Below are 26,093 nucleotides of genomic sequence, written 5' to 3'. Positions count from 1 at the left end.
GTTCTTCCAAAATTCTTGAAAAGTTTACAGTAAATAGTTTAAGCATTCTCTCTGCTCCCTTATTTATAGTACTGTTTTGCTTTGCAGTCCTTTCCTCATGAAAAGTCAAAGGTAAACTTCAGCTTAGTATTTGTCAAAATTACCATAAATCCTGAATTCGTGGATTTTCCCCACTTGTCTGTAGTTTATTACACAGTATTTCCCTTGGGGTAGATGATGGTAGCCATATAGTTGCACAGGGTCCTTCAGTTGTATTTATCCCTGTTTTCTGAAAGGCAAAGGGACCAGGGCCAGCCTTCTTTGGGTAGAACTACAAGAGGGAGTGGGGATTTCTCTTTTCAATCTGAGCTGTGCAGACAACAAAATGGTCTAAGTGAGTGGGATGGCAACGGCACCACTGGAAAATGCAAGCTGCCCTAGGCTCCTCCAGAGCAGTACCGAGAGCACAAGCTCAGGTTTGTCAGGGCCTGTAACCCACTTGCAAAGCATCTTCGCCGCCTCGCAAGGTGAGAGCAGTCACTCGCGCGCATCACTCACTCACCTGGGTTTCAGAGGCTTTCCCATAACAGGAGGCACTGCCACTCATTCCCACATATTCTACAGGCTTTTCCACAAGGGAAAAACCACTGACTAAATTAGAAAGACAGCCAGTCAAAAAGGGAAGGAAATCTAAGAATAAGGAAGAAGAGGGTGGCAATTATATGCCGGGAGACAAGCAAGGACTTTAAAGGATTTCACACTGACTGCGAAGCTAGAAAATTACAAGCGCGCGGCAGAGTCAGGTCAGAAGAGGTCGCCGTCAGTGCAGCGCTGACGGGGAAGAGCCAGGCGCGGTCCGCCACGGAGCAAATGTGGGGCAGTCTGGCTTCAGTCCTGCCCAGTAGGGAACCCGGCTGCGGCTTGAAGCTGGCGTGCAAATTTTAACGTCTCAGTAAAATGTCCATCGTCTGGTGGCAGGTGGGATTCATGAACAGCGGGCGAATCAAAGCTCTGGACATCGAGTGCTACATTAACGGAGGATGCACGCTGGATGACTCGGAGCTGGTACGTGTGTCAGAAAGCAGCAGTGTTCTTGATTATGAATAGAATGCAGAATTTCTAGATGAGTCTTCATGAAGCCTATTTCCTAAAGCAGTTAAATTCTACAAACAATTCAACTCTGTACTTGACTTTCAGAGAAGAAAAAAGTGGTGCCCACTATATGTGAATATCTCCTTTTACTTTAGGTAACAGAATTTCTTATACTAAAGCTAGAAAATGCATATAAAATCCGCAACCTCAGGTTCCGGGGCCGTGCATGCATGACGAATTTGCCATCCAATACTGCCTTTCGGGGGTTTGGCTTCCCACAAGGAACCCTGGTAACAGAATCTTGCATCACAGCTGTGGCAGCCAAATGTGGCCTTCTGCCAGAAAAGGTAAGGTTGCAGTCAAGTCCGTAATCAAGGTTGCTGAGGAATCACGTGCAGTGGGGAACCAGTCACCTTGACCCGGGAAACACACAGAAGAACCACACAAATTAGCCTTGGCTCAGAATTCAAAATAAATTAGAAGCTACCTAAAAGAACTCACCTCTCCCTATCTTACTCCTTCCCTCCTTATGCAAAGATTTCTCTTTCTTTTTATTTTTATTTGTACAAAATAATTACTGTTTTTAAAATTCAAACCACATTGAAGTAAGCAGAATAAAAAGTGAATGCCCCTATTTTTATCCCCCACGTACCTGTTGGCCAAGAGTAGTCATTGTTAACAGTTCCATGTCTATTGTGCTAACCCTTTTTCTATCTTTGGCCACCGGTTTATATTCATACACACATACATAAACATCAACATATAACATATATGACACATACATAGTTATTTACCAACATGGGATCATAGCATACATATTATTCTGCACCTTCCTTTTTCTACTTGACGATATGCCAATGGCCATCTTTCCATGTCAGTAGAATGATCTGCTTCATTCTCTTTCATCACTGAATAGTACTATGTAATATGGATATGCCATAATTTATTTGGCCACTCCACTATTGATACACATTCTGGTTGTTACCCATTTGGGCCTTTTAAAATGGTGTTTGCAATAAACATGTTGGTACATATGTACCAAGGCTATAACTTTGCCCTATTGTGTAAGTATATTTACAGGATAAATTTACAGAAGTGGAATTGCTGGTGCACTTGGAAACTTTTGAGAGATACTGCCAAAAGAATACTCTCCAAAAATAGTATTCTGCACAATATACTAGAAAGTGCACAGGATGTACATTACGCTCTACCAGAGAGAGGCAGCTTCTGGAACTGAGATCACTGTTGATAGCACTCTTCCATTCCTCACATGTTCCAGTCAGACCCCTGGCCTACTTTTTCCATTTCTATTCCCTGTTTCCCCAATATAAACCCTCCACTCCAGCAAAGACTCTCTATGCTTTGTCCCTTGAACCCTTTTGTCCCTAAATTCAACAGAGGCCTCTCCAGGTTTGTGATCTGTGATTGTCAAGATACTTCCTACACACAAGGGAACACCTAATATTGTACAAGAAAGACAACAGATTTCCTAAGAGAAGTCACGTAGAGTGTTGCGTGGGTACGTAGGAGGAAGACGTCACATTCTCATGGGGGGAGGGGAATCAGGAAGAACTTTCTGGAGAAGACGACACTTTGAGATAGACCTCGAAGAATGATAGCCCAGAGCGTGGAAAGGTATCCAGGCAAGGGAACAGCATGAGCAAGGAGAGTCCATCTCTTCATGGCTCAGTTTCCTCATCTGTAAAATGAGGACAAAGTGACTCACCTCACAGAGTTCCTGCAAGAAACAAATTAGTTAACGTTCACTAAAATATTTGTTTTAATAAACTAGATAGTATTATTCCAATGTTGCTGATAATAATAATTATTTTATTGTTATTAAAATACGATAGGGATAATAAAAAAAGAACTACTGGGCATATCTCAGCAGGTTCTCCTTCTTTGTCACATGTTGCAAGTTCCCAGGACATAAAATACCACCTATTCAAATAAATTTTTTAAAAGATTTACTCCTACATTCCAAAGGCAATTGGATAGCTTAAAGGAGATTTACTATTATCTGCAATGTTATTCCTCTCTAGCAGAACAAATCTTCAGTTGTGACAATAAATCCTTTCTTTAATATACCGTCTACCAGCTCTGCTCCATCCTCTGAATCTTGTAAAACAAAAAGAAAACTCTGCCTCCCTAGGTCCCTCCATCCCACCACCTTTCATGGACTCATCCCTACCCACTACGCTCTGCTTCGAGTGGGGAGAGACCCTGATTGGTGCATTCATGAAGAAATGAAAAATAACCTCTATTATTTTTGCAAAAGCACATGCTGTCTAAAGAAAAAACAGACCCTGTCTTCCCCCCACCAAAGTCTATGCTTTCGTGGAGAGGCTTTTCAAGTCTCTACTTGGCCGTCAGTTTCTGTCTTACCACAACTATTGACTAGATTTCCCACCTGTTTCAGATTAGGGAGAAAAACATGTACAAAACAGTTGATAAAACTATCTACAAACAAGCATTCAGCCCTGAGACCCTGATAAGGTGTTGGAACGAATGTCTGGACAAGTCTTCCTTCCACAGCAGAAGAATACAAGTGGAAGAGTTCAATAAGAAGAATTATTGGAAGAAGAAAGGCATTTCTATCATCCCCATGAAATTTTCAGTCGGTTTTGCTGCAACGAGCTATCACCAGGTAAGACTCTCATATGGTAAGTAATTCTCATACATGGTAAGTAACTCCCAGGCCAGACACACTCCTGGCCCAATCAGCTTGTGTTGACTTTGAAAGAACATCTCACTTCTCAGAGCACAGAGCCCCTCCCTGCCAACACCTGGGAGAAACCTACAGAACACTCCTGAGCAGCCCTCCTCTGCCATCATTTTTAACATAGTGCAATAGAAAAGGTCCCAATGATAGGAAACAGCATCAGCAAGCATGAGACCTGCAGCATAACTGCCAAGATGGATCCATGCCCCCCGACTCCCCACTATCCAAAAGGGAACAGGAACCTGGAAGCATATAGTGCTGTGCTTACTGAGCTCAGGGGTCTCACGGCTTGGGGAGGAATGGGCTTCCCCCATCTGTGTCCCTAGACACCCGCAGCACTCCTTGGCGTACCTGCTACGTCTCAGGCAGAGAAGTCATTCCATGTTGCCCTGGCAGCTGGCAGTTTCAAGCCACCTCTCCCAAGAATCTGCGTCCAGTTCTGGTGGGGAAATGGGAGGGGGTCCAGAAATCCTCCCAAATAAATTTGCAAAATGCAGAAGCAAGTCATTCACAGGCCCTATCCAGAAGGGAGGAGGAAGGGCAGCGTGTAGATGAGTGTATCAGGTACTGCAAGCACTGGGACAGACACGTCTTCCCTGCAGTCCCAGCAGGCATGGACAGGAAAGCTGCTTGGAAAACTGTTTAGAAAACTGGGAATGTTTTTTGGCTACACATCACTATCCACCAAAAGCAGCAAATCTAACAACTGGAAAATCATGCATACATTAGATCTCGCTGTGTGCATACCATTGAAAGCATCCTTCCACTGGAACCCAGCTACTGGCAGCCAATAGATTCTCTCTCCCTCCCTCCCTCTCGCTCACACACACAAACTATGAAGCTGCCTTGCCAAAGGAAATCCTTCTTAGGGAATAAAGGGGTTGCCCCAAATCCCTAATCAACTGAAGTCAGAAAGACTTGAGAAATCCTTGGCCCTGCTATTTTATAGCTGTGTGACATTAAGCAAGTTATTTAACCTCTCTGAGCCTCAGCTCCCTCAATTATAAAATAAGACTAATAATAACTCTGTCTTAAGATTGATGAGGATTCCATGAGATAATGAACGTAGAGCACTTGGCAGAGTTCCTGGAACACCCTAGATATTCCCCGGGGCATCCTAAAGAGCTCAGCCACGCTGCCCAGGGCTCTTGGGCCTCTGATGGGGAGGATGAGACTCCCAGGCCTCTAGGTCACATTCCTGCCCAGGTCCAGGACGCCCGCTTTATAAACAGACATGAGAATGTTAACTGTCCTCCTATCAGCTGGCCTGAATCAAAGGCTGGGGCATAGGAGACCCTGGAGAGCCGCCTGGGTCGTTTCTCTCTGACACCAAATATTGTGTCTTCTCCAAACCAACTCTCTAACAGCAACTGGGTGTCCAACAATCCAATTCGATTCTCACACTGACTGCCCAGAGTTAGCACACACTCCACAGTCAAGGGCTGTCCCACAGGACTGTCCCCATTTCAGACGCCAGCCTCAGTGGAGTGCCTGGCTATGCACACTTCTGCCTGGTCGCCTACTCATTTGTAGGTTTTCACTCCCCTTGCTCAGGTTTCACAATTTGCTAGGAAAGCATTTTACTTATAACTATTACCAGTTTATTATAAAGGATACAACTTAGGAAGAGCCAGGTGGAAGTGCTGCACAGGGCAAGGTGTGGGGGAGGGGCGAGGAGCTCCCACGCCCTCTGTAGACGCCACTGTCCCAGCACCTCCGTGTGCTCCCCAACACAGAAGCTCCCCAGACCCCATCATTTGGGGTTTTTATGGAGGTTTCATTCATAAGCACAGATGATTGAATTGTTGGCCGTTAATGATTGAACACGATTTCTAGCCCAGGCCCCAAGGAGCTGGGGAGAGGGACTGAAAGATCAACACGTACCCCTCTGAAGGGGTGCCGAAGCTGGCTAGGTCCTCCCATGAGTCATCTCATTAGCAGACAGAAGACAGTAAGTTCCAAGGTTTTAGCAGTTCTGGACTAAGAACCAAAGACCAAATACATGCTTTTTATTATAACGCACCTCCTTTCACCTATACAGCCCTCCTCGCCTAAACCGCAGCCTCCTCTGCCCTCCTCCGCAGCAGCCCACTTCCCAGCTCATCACTAAAAAATCTTTAAATCAAGCAGCGACTTTAAGTCTCCGTTTGAACAGCCTCCAGCTTCCCCACAGAGTTCTAAATTATTAATAATACACCCAAGAATCACCTGGCTAGGAGTTGAAGGGTGTCATTCCAGGTCAGCTGGTGACTCACAAAGCTGGAACACCTACTCTAAACTGACAGTGAGGACACTACCCTCAGACGGAGTCCAGAGGCCCACAGGGAGGAAACGCTATTATTAGCATCTGCAAGCCGGGACACCCCCGATCTCCCAAGCCATCCCTGGGCCTCCAGGCATCTCCAGACACAAAGGGACTGAAGCATTCATTCCTCCTCCTGGAAGGAAAAATACCATCTTCCCATTTGTCCAATTCCTCAAACAGTTAAGTAGTGTCTGTGAGATTCAGTCTTGTTCCAAAGTTTTTATACGACACTAAGATGAGCAAGACCAGGTGCCCTTCATCCGTGAGACTCTCAGAGAAGAGTGGGTCGCCTCCTGTGTTCATTTCTTGTGGCTGCTGTAACAAAGTACCACAAATTGGGTGACTGAAAACAGCAAATTTATTCTCTCACAATTCAAGAGACTAGAAGTTCAAGATTAAGGCATCAGCAGGGCTGTGCTTCCTCTGCAGGCTCCAGACAAGACTCCTCCATCGCCTCTCCCAACTTCTGGTGGCTCCTGGTGTCCCTTGGCTTGTGGCAGCATCACTGCAGTCACTGGGTCCACCTTCACGTGGCCATCTTCCCTGGTGTCTTCACACGGCCTTTTCATAAGGACACCAGCTATTGCATGTAGGGGCTCCTGACACAGTGTGATTTCATCTTAACTATTTGCATCTGCAAAGACAACATAAGGTTGCGTTCTGAGGTTCCAGGTGGACATGAATTCTGGAGGGGACATTATTCCCCCGTAAGAGGAAGTACAGAGAAGTGGGTAACTGAGCCTTCCTGGGTGGGGTCAAGAAGCGTTCAGGGAACTTTTAACAGAACAGGGACTGAGGGGTGTGGGCCTGCAGGTTGGGCAGACAGGTAGGGAACACGAGGAGGAACAGGCAGGGCAGAAAGACAAGAGCAAGAGACAGGGCAAGAGCACAGGTCGGAAAGGGGCAGCAGGCCTGGGGATGTCAGAGGAGAGGCAGGAGGAGGCAGGGGTGGAGCTGGGGAAGCGCAAGAGATCAAATCCCAAAGGGCCCGTATTGCAATGAGGAGCAGGGCTTTCCCTTGCAGGCAACGGGGAGTTTTTCCCCACCTTGCCCACTGGCAAACCCCTCGCCCCTCTGGATTCCATTCAGTTGTCCCTTTGGGGAGCCCCTCCCTGAGCAGCAAGAAGGAGTTGGACCTGTCCTCCCAGGCCTCCTAGGGCCCCTTATGCCACCCCTTTTATCTCACTGATGATTCTGCACCACAGTGACTTGATTTCCAGACTATCTTCCCCCTACACTGTGAGCTGCTTGAAGAAGAGGCACTCTGGTTCATCTTTGCATATCTAGAGCTGAGTGCAGGTGGGCACATATGACGTGCGAGTACTTAAAAACTAGTTTGAGGGCCAGCCAGTGATTTTAAGCAGGGGAGTGACTTTCAAACAGTCAGAACCAATACTCACAAACTCCTGAGTTATCCAAAGGGGCTCCTACTAAAACCAGGAAGAACATTTTTTACACATGACTTTTTGCACAAAACAGAAGCAAGCTTGAGAATCCTCTCAGGAAAGCTTGTGTCTCTGAGCCTCCCTGCTCTCTGAGACTGGTGTTTCACCACCTTGTGTTTTGTACCGAACCTCACTAAATACTAGCTTGCGCTGAGCTGTGCCTTCTGATTGTTCTACTAGGCAGCTGCACTTGTTCATATCTACACAGATGGGTCTGTGTTGGTCACGCATGGAGGCAACGAACTGGGACAAGGCATTCACACCAAAATGCTACAGGTAAAATAAATAAAATTAGGCCATTAATCTCTTTATACATTGTTGACATGACTGAAATTTGGGTGTCATCTTTTAGGGTAAATAATGACTCCTCTGTATTCAAATCCTGAAATCTTGACTGTTTGGTTGAAAAGCTTCTTGCATATTAAGTAGAATGGCTGAGGCTGCAGAAATCCCAGCATATGCGGGTACTCCTGGAGCTTGGCCAGGGCTTAGGGGTGGAGGTGGCTGTTAGTGAAAACACCACTAAGGAGCCCGTGCGGCCCTGTGCTGGGGGCTCCCTGCAGGCATAGCAAGAGTAGGAGCTTCTCAGCTTTCTATTTGTAATGTCTAAATTTTAGACAACAATATGGGGTTGCTAGTGTTTTGTTTTGACAAGTAAGAACAAGTATTTCATCAACTGTCATCGTCCCACAATTTTTAAAGGATATTTAACACACATACATATACACAAAGTAATAAGAGTATAATCTCAGGAGAAGAAAGAAAAAGTCTTTAAATTGAATAAATTTAACTTTATGACAAATTTATTAGATTGTTGTAGTACACCATCTGTAGCTTTAGACGGTTAGCCCCTTAGCTCATTTGGAATGCTGTGCCTCTCACATTCCATAAATTCCTGAAAGACTCCTCAATTCAGGTACCTTTGAACTCCATCCCTGTCCTGTTCCCCACTTGCCACAGATAAAGGCACAAGACCCAGCTCTGGGCAGTCATAGTTTCCAAACCTAACTGACTCCAGGAGGAAGGTACGTGATTCAAGCAAGGCCAATGAGTCCTTTCCTGGGACCAATGGGTAATTGCTAAGAGAAAGGAACTATCTTTCCCCTGTGGTTATTTAGATTCCATGCTATAGGCCAGGGGTCACCAAAGGTAATTCTGTGCCCCGGGCAAAGCCTGTCTACTTTGTAAATAATATGGCCATCATAGAAGGAAGAGCAAATGTGAGAGGCTGAGAGAGGACCCCGTTGAGACCAGATAGCCCCTAGATACAGACATGCCTGACACTAGCTTCAGATATCTTTCCCAGTTATATGAACCAATAAATTCCCTTTGGAGTTTCATCACCAAGAAACAATAAAATTGTCCCTTTTTTCCCCATTTTGCATCTTTCTGGAGAAACTTAATATTAAATGGCATTGGTCAGAATATTGGCATTGGGAGCAAGAACAGGTATATAACTATAGACATCCTGAGAAGGTATTTTTTGCAAAAACTAAAAGACAACAGCAGCCAAAATAATGTTTTTTTCTTTTCCTTCCTGCCTTCTCTTTCATTTATTTCCTTTTCATTTCTTATTCTTTTGTTTATTTCTTTTTCTTAGAGGCAAGGTCTCACTATTTTGCCCAGGCTGGCCTCGAACCCCTGGCCTCAAGTGATCCTCCTGCCTCGGCTTCCCAAGGTGCTGGGATTACAAGTGCACACCACTGTACCTGGCCTTCATTTCTCATTGATTGAATATCTTAACTTTCACATGGGTTTGCTAGAGAAACTGGAAGGAAAAGAACAGAAAAGAAAAAACTGATCAGCCAATGCTAGAGAAATATAACCATGTGGGAATAAATAGAAGAAAAGAGGGAGAAAGCTAAAGTTAAGATGGGATGAGGGTAAGAAAAAAGACAGGCCTTCCGGGTCATTCTAAGTTCCTCTTATCCTGATAGCAACAGATTTCAGACCAAACTCCGAGTCAGCCAGTCCATGTAATCTCAATCTCTCTCTCTTTCTTCCTGCCACTGTGGCCGCATCAGCACCTGAAAATCTCAACTTGGCCTATTCCTACACATGTGAAACTTAGAAACAAGGAAATCTTTAACATCCTAAATGCACTAAATTTGAAAAGAAGAACCACTGTGGAATATTACCAAGAAAACACTTTAAAACTCAACATGAGGCCCTACTAAAAAGCAGTTTCGATACTTACAAAGCACATTATTTAGATTTAAAAGGATATCATGGATGTAATAAAAAGAATAATTTTTATTATTTTAAACAATAATGACTCAAATCTTCATAGAAGTCCTTGATGGACTTGAAAATATTTATTTTTCTTATAGGTGGCCAGCCGTGAATTAAAAATACCCATGTCCTACATGCACATCTGTGAAACAAGCACAGCAACGGTGCCTAACACAATTGCGACAGCAGCGTCCATCGGTGCAGACGTCAACGGCAGAGCCGTGCAGGTGATTCCCCCTGCCTGTCTTTCCCTGCTGTGCTTTTCCCACACCTCTGGTTTTCTTAGCAGAATACAGGCACGGTGGCTGGCTGCAGAGAGGTCATCCATGTCACTCGCATAGCCTTGGGATGACCAAAATGTTAGGAGACTGTATTACTTGGAATAGGCTAAACCGAAGTCACAAATAGACCCAGAATGTCACGGCTCAAACACAACAAAAGTTCCTTTCTTGCACACGTACCAGTCCAGAGGAGTGTTTGGTCATCCAAGCACCCACATTGATGGGGGCTCCACCGTCTTCAACACATGGCATTCGAGGTTGCCCTGAGCATCATTTGAGTGAGCATGGAGGAGACAGTGTGGAAGACCCTGGGCCAGACCTGGAAGTGATGCAAGTCACTTCCCCTCATAATCCATTAGCAGAACCAGTGTCAGGCCATGTCTAACTGCAAGGGAGGTTGGGAAGCATGGAGTACTGGAAGCCATAGGCCCAGCTGCTGTGGAGGAAGTGGAGAATGGATTTTGGTGAACAAGCAGTCTCTGTTCCTGGGAAACATAGCAAGAAGAAATTTGGGTACCAAGAAATGCAGAGCTGTGCAGGTTTCCCTGGCACAAATGCGTTCTTGCAGACAGGTGGCCAGACAGGACCCCAGCCAAGGAGATACGGTGCAAGTAAAGCCTTGTCATCAATGGCTTTCTACCAGAGCACTCAGAGCTTGTCACTGTACTTATTTTCTAACTAATGTCTTTAAAAAGTGCTAAATTTTCACTATCTCAGAATAGAATCATGACTTCATAATTCTTCATTCAAACATCTGATTTCATGTACTGTTGAGATACTATCTATTTGTCACGTTTCTATTATAAACTGCTCATTTTTTCCACTGGGATGTTGTGGGAGCCACGTTTTCTCAGTACACTGCATTAATGCCACCAAGAAGAACCACTTTCAAATCAATCTGAATTTTGTGGAGATGTCTCTTAGGAGGTCAAAAAGCACAGACTTCTTTTTGCTCAGAACAAATGTGTAAGAAACCTCAAGTGCCTGAGATCCAATTTGGGGTAGGATCAAACACAAGAAAAGAACAGCTCCATGTGTATGGGAGTTGTCAGCCCAAAATCAATGTTAATCCATCTTCTAGGGAATTGAATTTTAGGTTTCTGTTTTAAGGATCAGAAACCTTGTGGATCTAGGTTATGATAAAGTAAATTTAATTATCTTCTCATTTCACACCCAAAGCCAAGGGCTCCATTGCAGGGGGTTCATGGTGGGTAGATGGATGGACAGAGAGTTGAATATTTCAGACCCAAGGGGATTCTGGCACCTCCTTGTTGCAGACTGGAAAGCACAAATTTCAATGAAAATAGAATGTTTATTCTATTTGTTTTAATGGCTGGAAAATAAAAAAGAAGGTCTGTAAAAGTACAAAAGATCGAGAAAAGGAGAAGAACCTGAATATTCTAAGAAACAGGATATGAGAGTAGAAATTCAGCTGAAGCCATATTTTCATAGGAAGTGAAACAGAAAGGGAAAAAGCCCACCAGTAGCCGATACCACCCCCAAAAGCAGGGGTGTTATCATCTCCACGTTCCCAATGTGTCAGGATCAGGCACATCATAGCACTTGCTGACCTAATCTACGATCAATGGATTTCTTTCACACAAATCATAACCACCAGGCTCTTCTCTAATGTGCATTCTCTTCTTTAATACTTCAAGAATGCTTGTCAGATCCTTCTGAAACGGCTTGAGCCCATCATTAAGAAAAATCCAGAAGGTACATGGGAGGACTGGGTAAGTGTTCCACCCCATTTGTTACTAAAAATGAGAAAACGACCCAAACCCGTGCTAAGAGCATGCCATGGCAGTGCACAACCACCCTATGTAGAGACAGGCCCTCTAAGTCTCACAGGGATGGAGCCCCATGTTGAGTGGATTTCTGCAAAAGGGCAAGATGTCCAAAGGTTGAGAAGGCTACTCTAGGATGTATACCAGGTATGATGGAGAGAGAACACAAGAAACAGCAGCCACTGGGAGAAGGAATGGAAGTGTATGAAGAATACACAGAGGTCTTACCCACTCTGCTTAAGCAAGAAAGAAGAGGAAAAGACTGAGCCTTCCTAAGCCACAAAAAAATAAAATAAATAAAAATAAATAAATTTTAAAGATGCTTTGGGTAGGGAGGAGGAAAACTAAAAGGCCTAGTTGCTGTTAAATATGTCTCAAGGGAAATTATTCACTTAATCCAATTGTACAATATCCTATACATTTTTTCATTAGAATAATCATCTCACACTTACACACACACTTACTATAAAGTTCTGACATTTAGAAATAAAGCCCCAAATACCTTGTGCACTAAGCCTCTATATCATGGATGTGTGGCAGGACTCTATTTTATATTTTTTCAATCCAGACTTCTAAACTCAATCAGAAGGAAATTGTCAGTGTGCCAGACGAAGAAAAATAATATTATGATATGTTCTATTATTGGTACCAAAGCACCAGCAACAAGGATGAGATGTCAATTTTATATAGAACATTTTTGTTTTTACCTATCAGATGGTATATTTATTTCATTTTAACTAAGTATTCCCATTCTGCAGATAGAAGCTGCATTTGAACAAAGAATCAGTCTCTCAGCCACTGGATACTTCAGGTAAAAATCACAATAATGTGTTGACCCCAGCACTCTGGGAGGCCAAGGCAGGAGGATCACTTGAGCTCAGGAGTTCGAGACCAACCTGAGCAAGAGTGAGACCCCCTCTCTATTAAAAATAGAAAAAGTAGCCTGGCTTTGTGGTGCACACCTGTAGTCCCAGCTACTGGGGAGGCAGGAGGATCACTTGAGCCCCGGAGTTGGAGGTTGCAGTGAGCTACAATGATGCCATTGCACTCCGCCCAGGGTGACAGAGTAAGACTCTGTCTCAAGAAAAAATAAATAAATAAAAAATAATGTGCTGACTTAGCTGAGAAAATATGAGGTAACCCAATCCCTCTGAGCCTTAGTTCCCTCATTTGTAAAAGAAGTTTCTATTATGAGACTGCTGAGATTTCTTCCAGGTCCCAAATTCTATGATTTCACATAGGCTTTTCAGTTATGTTCAAAGAAACATTAAATAATAAAAATACCTCTATTGGGTTAAAAAAAAAAAACAAAACACTTTGACTTACAACATTTAATCATTATTTACTATTTTTTATTGTGAGTAGTCAAAGGATATTATCATTAGAAATAACTTGCATCTCAATTTTACAAATCTCCCTGCCTTTACCATAAAACCTGTCTATGTTGGAGCTTCTTGCTGGGTGGGAAGAGACGGGTAGGATGGTAATCACCAGTCATCACTTACGCAGTGTCGGTCCGTGGGAGGCCCTCAGGAAATGTGTGTTAAGAGAATGAATCACAGAGAGAAAAGCTGTCAAATTCAAGAAGCATGTGAAATTAGTTTTACGATCTAATGAAACAAGCCACCCAACAACATTCTCGCACGCACACACACACACACACACACACAGAGCACTAAAGCAAATCCTCATGAAGAAAGAAGGAAAGAAGGAGGTAACAGCCCAGCCCCGTGCCCTGTACATGAGTTCTAAATTCCTGAATTCGGTTACCCAAGAAGAGAGCAAACCAGCCCTCTATCTGAATGCATCTTCCATTATAAATTAATGCATTGAATTACCAGCTCTGAATTGTTTACCAGTCTTTCTCTCTGTTCGTTTGGCTAGCACAACCTGTGGGGTCCCTCTGGGAACACTGACAAAAATAGACTGAGGTTCTCAATGGTCAGGCAGGGTCAAAGCTCAAACCCTGGACCATCAAGATACAGACACATTGTGAGGTCCGGACCCAGTTTGCTGGCTTCTCCCTCTCTTTGACATCCTAACTGCAGCACAAGGAGTATCCTGTTTTTTTTTCCTTTTTTTTTTCCCCTTAATTTTTATCCTCTTTAAAATGGAGGCAAATGATAAACAGCTAGGTTGTAAATACAACGTAGCAGTTTATTTATTTTTCTTTTTTTTTTGAGACAGAGTCTCACTGTGTTGCCTAGGCTAGAGTGCTGTGGCGTCATCCTAGCTCACAGCAACCTCAAACTCCTGGGTTCAAGTGATCCTTCTGCCTCAGCCTCCCGAGTAGCTGGGACTACAGGCATGTGCCAGCATGCCCGGCTAATTTTTTCTGTGTATTTTTAGTTGTCCGATTAATTTCTTTCTATTTTTAGTAGAGACGGGGTCTCGCTCTTTTTCAGGCTGGTCTCGAACTCCTGAGCTCAAACAATCCGCCCGCCTCGGCCTCCCAGAGAACTAGGATTACAGGAATGAGCCACCGCACCAGGCCCACAATGTAGCAGTTTAAATGAGCTTAAAAGGCAATTGAAATGAACTCTGATCAAATGAAATGCTATCATACAACTTTGGTAATTTTTACAATGAATCAACATTGTTTGCACCTCACCTCACCAGCTAAAGGTCTCTCTTTCTTCCCTCAGGGGCTACAAAGCCTTCATGGACTGGGACAGGGGTGAGGGAGACCCGTTTCCATACTATGTCTACGGCGCCGCCTGTTCTGAGGTTGAAATTGACTGCCTGACGGGGGCTCACAAGGTAAGTCAAGTCTAACTCTCCTGTTGGCAAGTTAAAACAGCAACAACAAAAGTGTGTTGTACAGTTAGTAGCCCAATTTCATCGCGTAATGCCCACAACAAGAACAGATCCTTTCAATTCCGTGGGAGTGTCCAGAGATCTGGCCTTATCCTGAGTTTCCTCTTAAAAAGACAACGCAGTGGTCAAGAAGGAATCGCCCACGACAGCCTAAAATGTATTGAATTTCTTATTTCATTTCAGACAACAAAATCTCTTTCCAAAGTTTTTCCAAGGAAAAAATTCTATTCCTAAAGGAAGGACAGGACAAGTTATCTAATCTAAAGGAATAGGTAATTTAGTAGTCTTCAGCGAACATTTTGAAAGCCTGTAGTTAATGTGCTAATGTTAAAGTCAATTATCCTAAGGGTACTACTGACCCCTAAAGAAATAGATTTGGTGAGGGAGAGGTGTGAAAACAATTTTTGTGTTTGCTGTGTAATTGAATATCCAAGAAACCACTTATTGGAAGCAGAGAGTCATATTCTTTTTTCTTTCTTTTTTTTAGAGATAAGTTCTCTCTCTGTCACTCAGGCTGGAGTGTAGTGGCCCAATCATAGCTCACTGCAGCCTCAAACTCCTGGGCTCAAGGGATACTCCTGCCTCAACCACCCAAGTAGCTGGGGGGACCACAGGCATGCACCACCATGCCCAGCCTTTTTTTTTTTTTAATTTTTGTAGAGATGGGAACTTGCTATGTTGCTCAAGCCGGTCTCAAACTCCTGGCCTTAAGCAATCCTCCCACCTTGGTCTCCCGAAGAATTGAGATTACAGGTGTGAGCTACCACACCAGCCAGGAGTCAGATTTAACCCAAAGTTAACTGCTTGCACCATAGAGGATAAATCCATGAATATACCCCAGGTACCATTCTGGGAACAGAGAGATTACAGAAACTTCAAATAGAATATAGTATAACCCAAAGTATGGTAAATTGTTAGGAAGTTTACACAATGCACCAATGATACATCTAAATTTCATATACAAAAATAAAATTACTACAACATCACCTTGAGCCACCTTGCCCAAAAATATAAATGGCAATTTGCATAGATACAGATTTAGCAAATTAAAATACAGGACAGCGAGTTAAAACTGAATTTCAGATAAATAACAAAAAATTTTCTGGTATGAATATGTCCTGTGCAATATTTGGGACATACTTACTTTATCTGTCAATTCTACCTGAGGAACTCAGTATAAATCTCTCAAGAAACTAACCTCATGGGAATCTTCCTTAATGTATGGTGCCAGAAAAGTTAAAATTTGGTCTTTTCTGTGCCTTCCAGTTTACATTTACGATTTAAGGTTCTGTAATTTCAATATCACTTTGATCCCTTAGAATAGTTTATTCCTTGAAGAGGTAAAACATCTTTTAATTAAAGAGAAATCAGAGAAATTAAGTGACAGGCCTATGCTGCTGGCTGCCTGTGTTTGGTGAACCAATCACCGTGGATTCAGCGAGAGTGCCCAGCCATCTCTCTCCACTGTCCAGCACCCGGAATGCCAAACACAGCAGGCCCACTCTGAGGTGTGTCCAGTCTCCCTCCTGGTCGAGGCTGAAGATGATTGAAGGCCAGTCCCAATGCCCAGGGTATATTGTCCGAGAGGCCAAGGTTTGAGCAAAAAGAGATTTGCCAAATCCAAAGGGCTGGATAGAAAGTAGGAGCCAAAGTAACGGGAACGATGATGTTATCAGAACAAGCCCTGGAAAATGGGGCAGAAGGAAAGCCCAGAGATATTCCTGAGATAGACCACAGGCATTTAGGGACCTTCTGGGGCTCCCTAGCAACCTGTATGCACATGCCCAGTGCCAAACAGAGGGCCAGATTTGTGTGATGTTTCTCAGAAGAGGAAGTAGACGAGCAGAGTCAAAGGTGGTCTCAACATTTGCCCTAATACCTTCCACAATCTTACAAATCCTCAGTCTCATATATGCCAGTGTGGCTATGTGATTTTCTCAGAAAAAAGGGCAGCAATACCACCTGCATCAGATCATCATGAGAAATAGATGAGCCCATGAATTATATTCAAACAACAAATCCAGGTTGAGAATCAGGTTGAGAAAACACCAGGCACAACAATTATTTACCAAGTGACTCACTCAGACACACCAACATGTCATGGACTTTGAAGTCACTTAAGAGGAGTCAAAACCATGAATGCGAAAGACCTTCCAGGATGATTGACAGTCCTAGCACTAAATCTAAAGAGCCTAGCAGATGTCCTACCAGCTCTACAGTTGACGGGGTTCAACAAATGTTAACTGTTATCAGAACCAAATCACTATAGACTGTTAATTAACCAGCAGGAGTTCTGGAATAACTGGACACCATTTGAATAAACCTGAAAATAATAGTTTTTAACTCGAATATTTATGGTGAGGTAATTTTTGTGTTGGGCAGAAAATCAGAACGGACATCGTCATGGATGCATGTTGCAGCCTAAATCCGGCCATCGATATCGGGCAGGTAGGTGCTGGCCCGCTCAGGTGGGTGCCCCTTCCTGAGGGTGATTTTGGTGTAGGTAAAGGCTTTCTAAAAAGGATACAATGTCACAAAGCTTGAAATTGTCCCCCTTCAGATCGAAGGATCGTTTATTCAGGGAATGGGCCTTTATACCACTGAAGAACTGAAATATTCCCCAGAAGGTGTCCTGTATTCCCGGAGCCCAGATGAGTACAAAATTCCAACCATCACTGATGTCCCAGAGGAGTTCAATGTCTCCTTGTTGCCATCGTCACAAACCCCACTAACCATCTATTCATCTAAGGTAAGCACCCAAACCTACTACTGCACAATGTAATGGGTTGAGTAGCAGCATGGAAAATGAAAGTAGGTGGACAAAATAATAAATAAATGTTAACTGTTAGCAGGACCAAATCACTATATACTGTTAGAATTTGGAGATGAATCACCTAGAGAAAACTGAAATTCAGAGAAGATAAATGATCCACTCAATGGCAACCATGGACCAAGGATGTTAACACTTTCCTCTTTCACTGAAAACTCTAAAATTCAGCAAAAAGCTTTGCCTTCTTGATAGAATAACGCTTTCGCTTAAGACACTTAAGACCACAGTGTTAAACAGGATTGAAGGCACGATGCTACTGAGATCTCAGGAAGCAGTGGCAGTGTGGACAGAACCCCAGACGGAGGCCTTGGGAGACCTAGCTTATGGCTCCAGCCCCACCCCTCCCTGTGGTCTTAGGCAAATCACTCACCTCTGAAGGGCTCAAGATTCTCAGCCACGCCCAGAAATGAATCCAGAGCGGTAGGTCTCAACTTGCCCCCCACCTCCAGAGAACATTTGGCAATGTCTGGAGACATTTCTGGTTGTCACAATGTGGTGGGGAGCAAGGGATGTTACCACTACTGGGTAGAGGCCGGGGATGCAGCTAAACAGCCTTCCATGCACAAAGAAGGCCCCACAGCAAAGAATCACCTTGTGCAAAATGTCAATAGCATCAAAAAGCAAAGACATCGACCCTTAGTAATTGCTAAAGTAACGAAACTGCAATTAAAGGTATTTGTTTGCATCTCTGTATGCAGGTTACGTTAAAACCACGCTTAGTAAAAACTTTATCTAGGTGTGAGATGTACTGTTAAAGTTTTCTTTAAAATTTTTTGGGAGAATTCTTGCTAGTACCCCAAAATAAAGAGTCCGTATATGTCTGCAAGAATTTCATCATTTCCAAACTTCCACTTTCAGTCCAGGAGCACCCTCTAGACCTATGGTGGTGAGGTCAGGGTAAACTGGAAAGGAAGGACAAATAGTGGGGCCTTTGAACTCTCATTGGACTGGAAATCACTCAAAGGGGAAAAGGCAGCTCAGACCCTACAGGGAACAGCTTTCAGGTCACCAAGAGTAACAGGCAGATGGGACCCTTGAGTCCTTGTGGTTGTGGCCAGCCACCCACAGGCAGAGCCTCAGGAAGATCGCGGGTTGCAGGTCCCCCAGGGAGTATACTGTGTAACAGTAGCAGGGAGCTACCAGGAGCCAGGAGCTGTGCCTAGATGCTTCTGCACTTCCTGACCCTCACAGCACCCTCACAGGTAGGTATCCTTGCCCACACTTCACAAGGAAACAGAGGCTCAGAGAGATGATCCCACTTACTGAGAGGAACATAGGGAGTAAGGGCCAGGATTCACACTCACTCTTTCTAGCTCAGGGGTTGCAAACTGGTGGCCCACTGGCTAAATCTAGCCTGAAGATGTATTTTCTTTGGCCTACACAGTGTTTTTAAAAGTCAGGGAATTTTTGCATTAAAATAGAAATATCTAAATTCTCTTGAAAATTTGGATGGTCTGATCATTTTGACTGCATTCCTAGAAGGCAACAATTATCTAGAAACAAAGAACAGCTGCCCCCTCTAGATGGGACATGGAGTATCTCTACTTCACCATAGTTCCCACTATTCCTTTCTGTCCTTCATCTGCCTACGTCACTCATTTACCGTATCTGCCTATTCCTTGCAGATGATAGGTTTTCAACCTTTCATCTGGTATCAAAGTCTGTACTCTTTCTTCTAGAATACCCTGTCACCCCTGACCCTGGAGTCATAATGAATCATTTCCTCTCTGCTGATGAAGCTGGCCAATTCAATCCACTGAATGTTCTTTACTAAATAGGGTACCCTCTCCTCACCACACCAAGGCACACATGCACACACACACATATACACACATACACACCCTTCTTATAGAACAAAGATTTAACCCAGACAGGATTAACGATCTGGGAAGTTCAGATGATATAAGGATTTTTTTAAAGATAACTCAAGCTTCAGTCAGTAAGTCAGTGAACGAACATTTATTGAGGACCTTTTATGTGCAAGACACTGTGCCATGACTTGTGGATACAATAGTGAACAAGATCAGGCCCCTGCCCTCTAGTAGCTTGTGGTCTAGTATGGAAGCTTCTAAAACCAATGTGCTTTCTTGCAGGGCCTCGGGGAGTCTGGGATGTTCCTGGGGTCATCTGTGTTCTTTGCCATCGCTGATGCTGTGGCCGCAGTACGCACAGAAAGAGACATAGCCGAGAACTTCATAGTGCAGAGCCCAGCAACGCCAGAATGGGTTCGGATGGCTTGTGCAGATCGGTTCACAGACATGGTATGGAATTATTGTTTATTTTCCTAAAAGGTGATTTTTCTACTTCCTGCTTGCCAGACCTCTTGGGTAAATTTATAACCTAACCTGTGTCTAGCTAATCAAATATGAAATAATTAAAACAAATCACACAAATATATCTTGTATATAGGTAGTAATTTCAACTTTTTAAAAAACATTTCCCCATGTGTTATTTGATTTGACTATCTCAGCAACCCCGAAGTATCATCCATGCTTCCAAAACTAATAGCTAAATGGGAAGCAAACTGTGGTAAGCTTTCCCTCCCTCTACCCTACCTAATCCATCCTGCCCTTCGACAAAAACAGACACACACACACACACACATACACACACACATGTCACATAGCCATATTTGATGTTACTTCCATGTTCCCTATACAAAGAGCACACGCAGACTGCCCATCATTTAGAAATAATGTGATCCCACTGACAGCTGCTGCCTTTCCACTTCATTCCCTTCCCTTTCATGCCAATGCCTCCCAGCCCAAGAGAGAGAGCACTAGTGTACCTGGCACACACGTGGCAATCCCAACTTGCTGAATGTTACAGCTAAGCAACCTTCCGGAGGTCATCGAGTCCAACCTTTGCCAATTTCCTAAAAGCATCCTCATTTAAATATTAAGTAATAATAGCAGCCAACATTGCCTGGGCACTGTACTAAACGCTTTACACGTATTATCCCGTTAGTCATCACTGCAACTCTATCGGGTACTTCTCCTAGTTTTCTCACTGTACTGTTGAGGGAACTGAGGTGTAATAACTTGCCCCAGATCACACAGCTAGCAAGTGGGGGTTAAGATTCAACATCTGGCTTTGCTATAGTATACTGCCTTCCGGAGAGAAAAGAATTGATTCTCTACTTTCTAAAAGGAAATTTATGTTTTCAAATTTTTATTAAAAGAAGCCCAAGTATTAACTGACCTCTTCAAAATAGCCAGCTATACAGTGAAAAAATAATATAGGAATGTTGATTAAAAGAAAGTGTTATAATTATCCATTTCCTTCCCCTACGTGATCCATGTCGCCTTCCAAATTTAACTCAACAATGTTTCTTATACTCCAATAATACCAATTACCCTGTGATTTCCCTCTAAATCTTCTCCTAGTCATTGGTTCTCACACTCCTCTGAGTCCACTGTCCACAGCAATTAAACAGTCACCCGCCTCTGGCCAGTCACTCCTCAGATGGGCAGGGCCAGGGGACTGCTCCCTCCACTCCGGGAACTCCTCTGTGCTGATTTTGGCCTGGAGGGCCATCGTCTGCCCACTCCCAAGCATGCCCTTGGCACAGTCACTGTGCAATCATGTCATCCCATACCCAAGAAGCAAAAGCATAAGCACATCTCACCTTTAAAAAAATGTTCTCACTCACATTTTGCAATAATAAATATCCTTACTGGAATGGGGCAGAGTAGGGAAACTAAAAAACACAACACAGGGAAAGGATTCTTCTAATTTTTCTCTCTTGCCCGGGGTTAATGTTTTCAGTCTTGCAATGGCGTGGCTCCTGAAAAGAATTCCTTCATTTCCAAGATTTCAGGCTGTTTTTAATAGCATGGTTGTCTGGCAAAGTTTCTCTTCCACATGCAATGGTAAGAAGTGACTCACTTTGATTTCATTTTCCATTTGGGACTCAGACCCTTGGCGACCTGGTCCATGTGAGCAGACCATATTTTCTCCCAAGTCTGATGGTTGCTGGAAAAGACTAATTTAATATGACTTCATGGATATAAATCTACTAATTTGTACATCCATCAATCGAATGCTCAGAGCCAATGCGAGAATCACCTCCCACTTTCTAAAACACTCATGAATGGATACATGGTTTCTAAATATGAGATTATGTTACAATCTATATTCAATATTTTAAAGTTCATTTTAATAACACATGTTACATTATTTCTTTATAAAAGTAACATGTGTCCATTATGGAAAAATTAGAAAATACTGAAAATAATAAGATGAAAGTTAAAATCATCCATAATCCTACCCACCAGAACTAACTATAACCATTTTGGGTACATGTATTTGTGTGTACAAACATATATATGTTTGTATGTACAATATTATCTTATTTATATACTCGTTTTATAAAATTGGTTTATCCCTGACATAAATGCTTGAAAAGATTTGAACAGAACGATTGAGAGTGACTCTGTCGGGCCTTCATTCACAGGAAATCTGAGTTGGAAAGATACTTTTCCCATGAAACATCTCTCAAAAAATAGTTGCTTAAATCCAAAAAGAAAATACCTGGCCAAACTCATTTACTCTACACACTCACAATCTTCATTTATAGCCACTGGAAGAAACTTGAGGGGTGGAGGCAGGGCAGAATGTTTAGCTTCTTAATAATAGGACCTTTGTTATTGTATTAAGGCCACTTTAGACCATGTAGAGAGTGAGCATTTAGCCTTCACACCTATCCTGACTCACACTGTCCTTAGCCATTCCACTGACCTCACTGACACAATGAGAATACAGGCCTCTTCAAATCCTTGACAAGACTTCGATGATCCACACGTTACTTTGTTCTGGCCCCCAGAACCTCTCTCCTCAGCTGGTCCCCAAAACAGAGAGGACAACCAGAAGCCAGCCTTGAGTGAGGCCTCCCAAGGAGAGTAGAGAGGAGGAAGTCCTGACGCTTAGTTTAACAAAAAGGCCAAGAAACACACAAAACATAGATTCTTCTGCTATACCTGTTGCAGGAGATGGCAATACTCCTCCACCCATATAGGAACAAACGAGATACCTAGGAATCCTCCTGGCGTTTCTCTCCCTTATACTCAGTAGCCAGCCCTTCACCATGTCCTGTTCATTTTTACCTCCTAACGATCTCTTGACCACTCCATTTCCTCCATTCTTAAGCACTGTGCTATTCATTCATTCAACAAGCGTATGTTGAGTGTCTAATGTGTGCCAGGCATTGTTCTACAGAACAATGGTCTGGACATCACAGTGAACAAAACAGAGACCCCTGCCATGGTGGAGTTACTTCCTAGTGACCCCAAGTCCAACTACCATCTCTCTAGCCTGGGTCAAAGTAGCCTCCTGACTGGTCACCCTATAGCCCCAGCAGCAGAGGCTTGTGCTATGACAAAGCTGACCGTGTCACTCCAGCACACACAAAGGCAAAAAGCTCCCCTTTGCTCTTCGGAGAGATAAAACTTCTTAACTTGCCCGACCAAGCCTACAAACCTTCAGAGTCTGGCACAGAGGGCCCCACCCGCCTCTACAGCCACATGAGGTACCCCACCCAGCTACCCTTGCCACCTTCTGTCATTTCTCATTCCTCGTATCAAGGACAGAGTTGCTCACTGCTGCTACAGGGTCTCTGCCGGGCTCTTCCCTCTACTTGGAACCTTCTTCCTTTCTTCAGCTGGTTAACCCCTACTCAGCTTTCATATTTTACTCAAATCCAACAAGTTAATTTGATGCCTTCCTTTCTGCAGAGCTTGAGGCACAGGGAGGACAGTGGTGAGTCAGACTCTCAGGTCCCTTCTCTCAAGGCATTTATAGTCTAGCAGCAGAGAAAGACAAACAATGAACTATAAGTGCTTGGCTGACCCTGGGTTATCCCAGCAAGTCACTAGAACAAAAGTTTTCTAACTTAGCCTTAATCTTTTCTTAAAGTCAGAGAAGTCAGATGGGGTCCCAGCTTTGGTCACTCATCATGCAATTGTTCATTCAGCTAACGTATTTATGGAGCACCTTCCCAGTGCCAGGCACTGCTGGGGAACCCGAGAAATAGTAGTGAGCAAGACAATCTCTGCCTGCATGGAGCTTACATTCTGTTGAGGAAGCCAGACAGTAAACAAGTGACCACACAAACGATATAACCGCAGGTGGTGATGAATGCCATGAAGCAAAATAGAAAAGTAGGGGACAAGAATGTGATGGGGAGATTGTTTTCCACTATTTTAGATAGTTTGTTAGAGAAGTTCTCTCTGGGGATGTTCACATTTGAGCCAAGGCCTGAATGAAATGAGGGAGCAATCACAAAGCTGGTAATGGTGCATTCCAGGCAGAGAGTAGCTAGTGCAAAGGCCCTGCGGCCGTTTCAACAGATTCAAAGTAGCTGGGACCAACTCGCCCTCAAAAGTGGCCTTCTTCTTAAGTGTCTGACTTGCCTCTCTAGTAGAAAAAACTTCACAATTGTTCTCCATGGCAGAAAGATAAAAGAAATAGAAACTTGTGGCCACAACACTTATCTTCACATCTGAAGGGTGAAACCTGGACAGTCCTTCTTCTAAACAGCAGCTTTCCTGGCAACTAGCTTCTGTCACGTTCCAGGTCTACTTCTTCAGATCTTTAGAAAGTACAATTCATTCATCACCTTAGGAACCACAGCAGGCCTCCCAAAGTTCTTATAGCCTGGCTGATCACACAGACCAATCTCTTTAAAGCATCTTGGAACAAATCTGAGCTCATATCAGAATTGACATTTTCATTTATTTATTTATTTATTTAGAGACAGAGTCTCACTCTTTTGCCCAGGCTAGAGTGCCATGGCATCAGCCTAGCTCACAGCAACCTCCAACTCCTGAGCTCAAGCGATCCTCCTGACTCAGCCTCCCAAGTAATTGGGACCGCAGGCGCTTGCCACCACGCCCAGCTAATTTTTTCTATTATTAGTTGCTCAGCTAATTTCTTTCTATTTTTAGTAGAGACGGGGTCTCGCTCTTGCTGAGGCTGGTCTCAAACTCCTGACCTCAAGAGATCCTCCTGCCTTGGCCTCCCAGAGTTCTAGGATTACAGGTGTGAGCCACCACACCGGACCTAGAATTGACGTTTTTTTAAATACGTTTGCTCAAACTACAACTTAGGTTTTAGTTGAAATATATGATGACTCACTGGTATGCGATGCTGTACTACGCAAAAAATACATATATTTTTTGAGAACCATAGATACTAACACTCTTTGTATTTGGCTCTTGAACACTGTTGTCAAAACACAATTTGTTCTGACGAGTAAGAAGTTCAGGGGGTCAGAATGTCTGAGGACTAGAACATAAATATTAAAAAGTTCAAAACCTCCTCTTTTAATAACCTCCTTATAGCCATAAGGTAAATAACACCCTGCCTAGACCTATTTCTTAAACAGAAATGATGGTAAAACACTCAGTACTTTTCCCTTGGAATTAAATAAAATAATGTATGTAAAAATACTGTGTAAATATGAGTCACTCTGTAAATATTAGAGTTAAGGTCATCACCAGAAACCCGTAAGTGTTAATGACCTTCTTCAAAATATGCCTCTCCCAAAGGGCTTAAAAAGTGTTTCCACATTAAATCTAGTTGACCTGCTGAGGGCAGAATAAACTATAACCCTTATAACGAGCAGTCTCATTTTCATGGGTAAATTGGCTTCACCAACAGGCAGGCGTTGGTAAGAAACTTTGGGCATTTTTGTTACAAAAAAAAACCTACTGTTTGAATGAGCATTTACTACATCAAAAGGTTTTTTTATATGTTTGGGTTTGGTTAACTTGATCACAGAGCTGTTGACTGCTGTTTTTACACATAGGCCGTTTCTCAGGTGGTGAATTTCTGGTGAAAACAGTGTTGCTGGTGAAGGTTTCTGCTCAGAGCCGACAGGGCAGCCCGGCTCAGCCAGACAGGGCCAGAAACATCATCTCTATGTAATTTCCTTTTTGGTGATGGGAAAAAGAAAAAAAAATGCATTTCTTGGAAAATGTGTTTTGTACAGTCATTTAAAATTCCACAAGAAAAAAAAAAGTAAATTTTCCTTAAATATATACAGAGATACATAATTAACACTTTCAAATGAGGACTTCTGCTTAGAAACAGTGATTTCATTTTTTAAAAAAATCTTTAAGATTCAGAGACATGAAGGGATTCACACCTTTAAAAATTAGAAGAATACTGCCTTGGAGAATTTGGCAATAGAAAAGATTTTTTTTTTTAGTTGTGTTACCTTGTTATCAGCAGCAGCAAAAGGTATTTATTGAGTAACCACAAAAACATGGCATATGTGGGCTGCCATAGTGGGAGCCCTGTAAAATCAATTAGCAGATTCAGTTTCCAGCTCCTGGAAGGTAAAGTCAGACAACTCAGGTGAGAAACAGGTTTGCAAACAGGTTTCAGCTCACCCCACATTTTGAAGGGGCAGCTTTGATAATGCTGACTCCTAAGGAATCTTTGCAACCACAAGTGGCTAATGTCATGTGTTAGACTGAGGCTTGATTTTATAGTAACTTACTTAAGGGGGGAAAAGTCCTTTTAATCTTAGATCAGTACTCAATTGCAAATGGCCATGCCTGCTGTTCTATGAGATTGGCAATGGCGTATTTTATTTTATT

General features: G+C 43.2%; 1 protein-coding gene across 1 annotated transcript in view; it reads left to right on the top strand.

Annotated features, from left to right (window-relative positions):
• The window catches only part of LOC105819061 (aldehyde oxidase 2-like), a 74,095-nt gene that overhangs the window by 43,810 nt on the left and 4,192 nt on the right, over nucleotides 1-26,093 (top strand). The window contains 11 exon segments of the mRNA XM_012655227.1: nucleotides 958-1,044; nucleotides 1,227-1,418; nucleotides 3,491-3,718; nucleotides 7,724-7,819; nucleotides 9,874-10,002; nucleotides 11,715-11,789; nucleotides 12,602-12,654; nucleotides 14,489-14,603; nucleotides 17,043-17,108; nucleotides 17,221-17,409; nucleotides 19,584-19,751. Of these exon segments, the coding sequence (XP_012510681.1) occupies nucleotides 958-1,044; nucleotides 1,227-1,418; nucleotides 3,491-3,718; nucleotides 7,724-7,819; nucleotides 9,874-10,002; nucleotides 11,715-11,789; nucleotides 12,602-12,654; nucleotides 14,489-14,603; nucleotides 17,043-17,108; nucleotides 17,221-17,409; nucleotides 19,584-19,751 (1,398 nt within the window).

This window comes from Propithecus coquereli, unplaced genomic scaffold (assembly GCF_000956105.1).
Source record: "Propithecus coquereli isolate 6110/MARCELLA unplaced genomic scaffold, Pcoq_1.0 Scaffold113, whole genome shotgun sequence".
Classification (NCBI taxonomy): Eukaryota; Metazoa; Chordata; class Mammalia; order Primates; family Indriidae; genus Propithecus; species Propithecus coquereli.
This window is presented reverse-complemented; position numbering and strand designations above follow the sequence as displayed.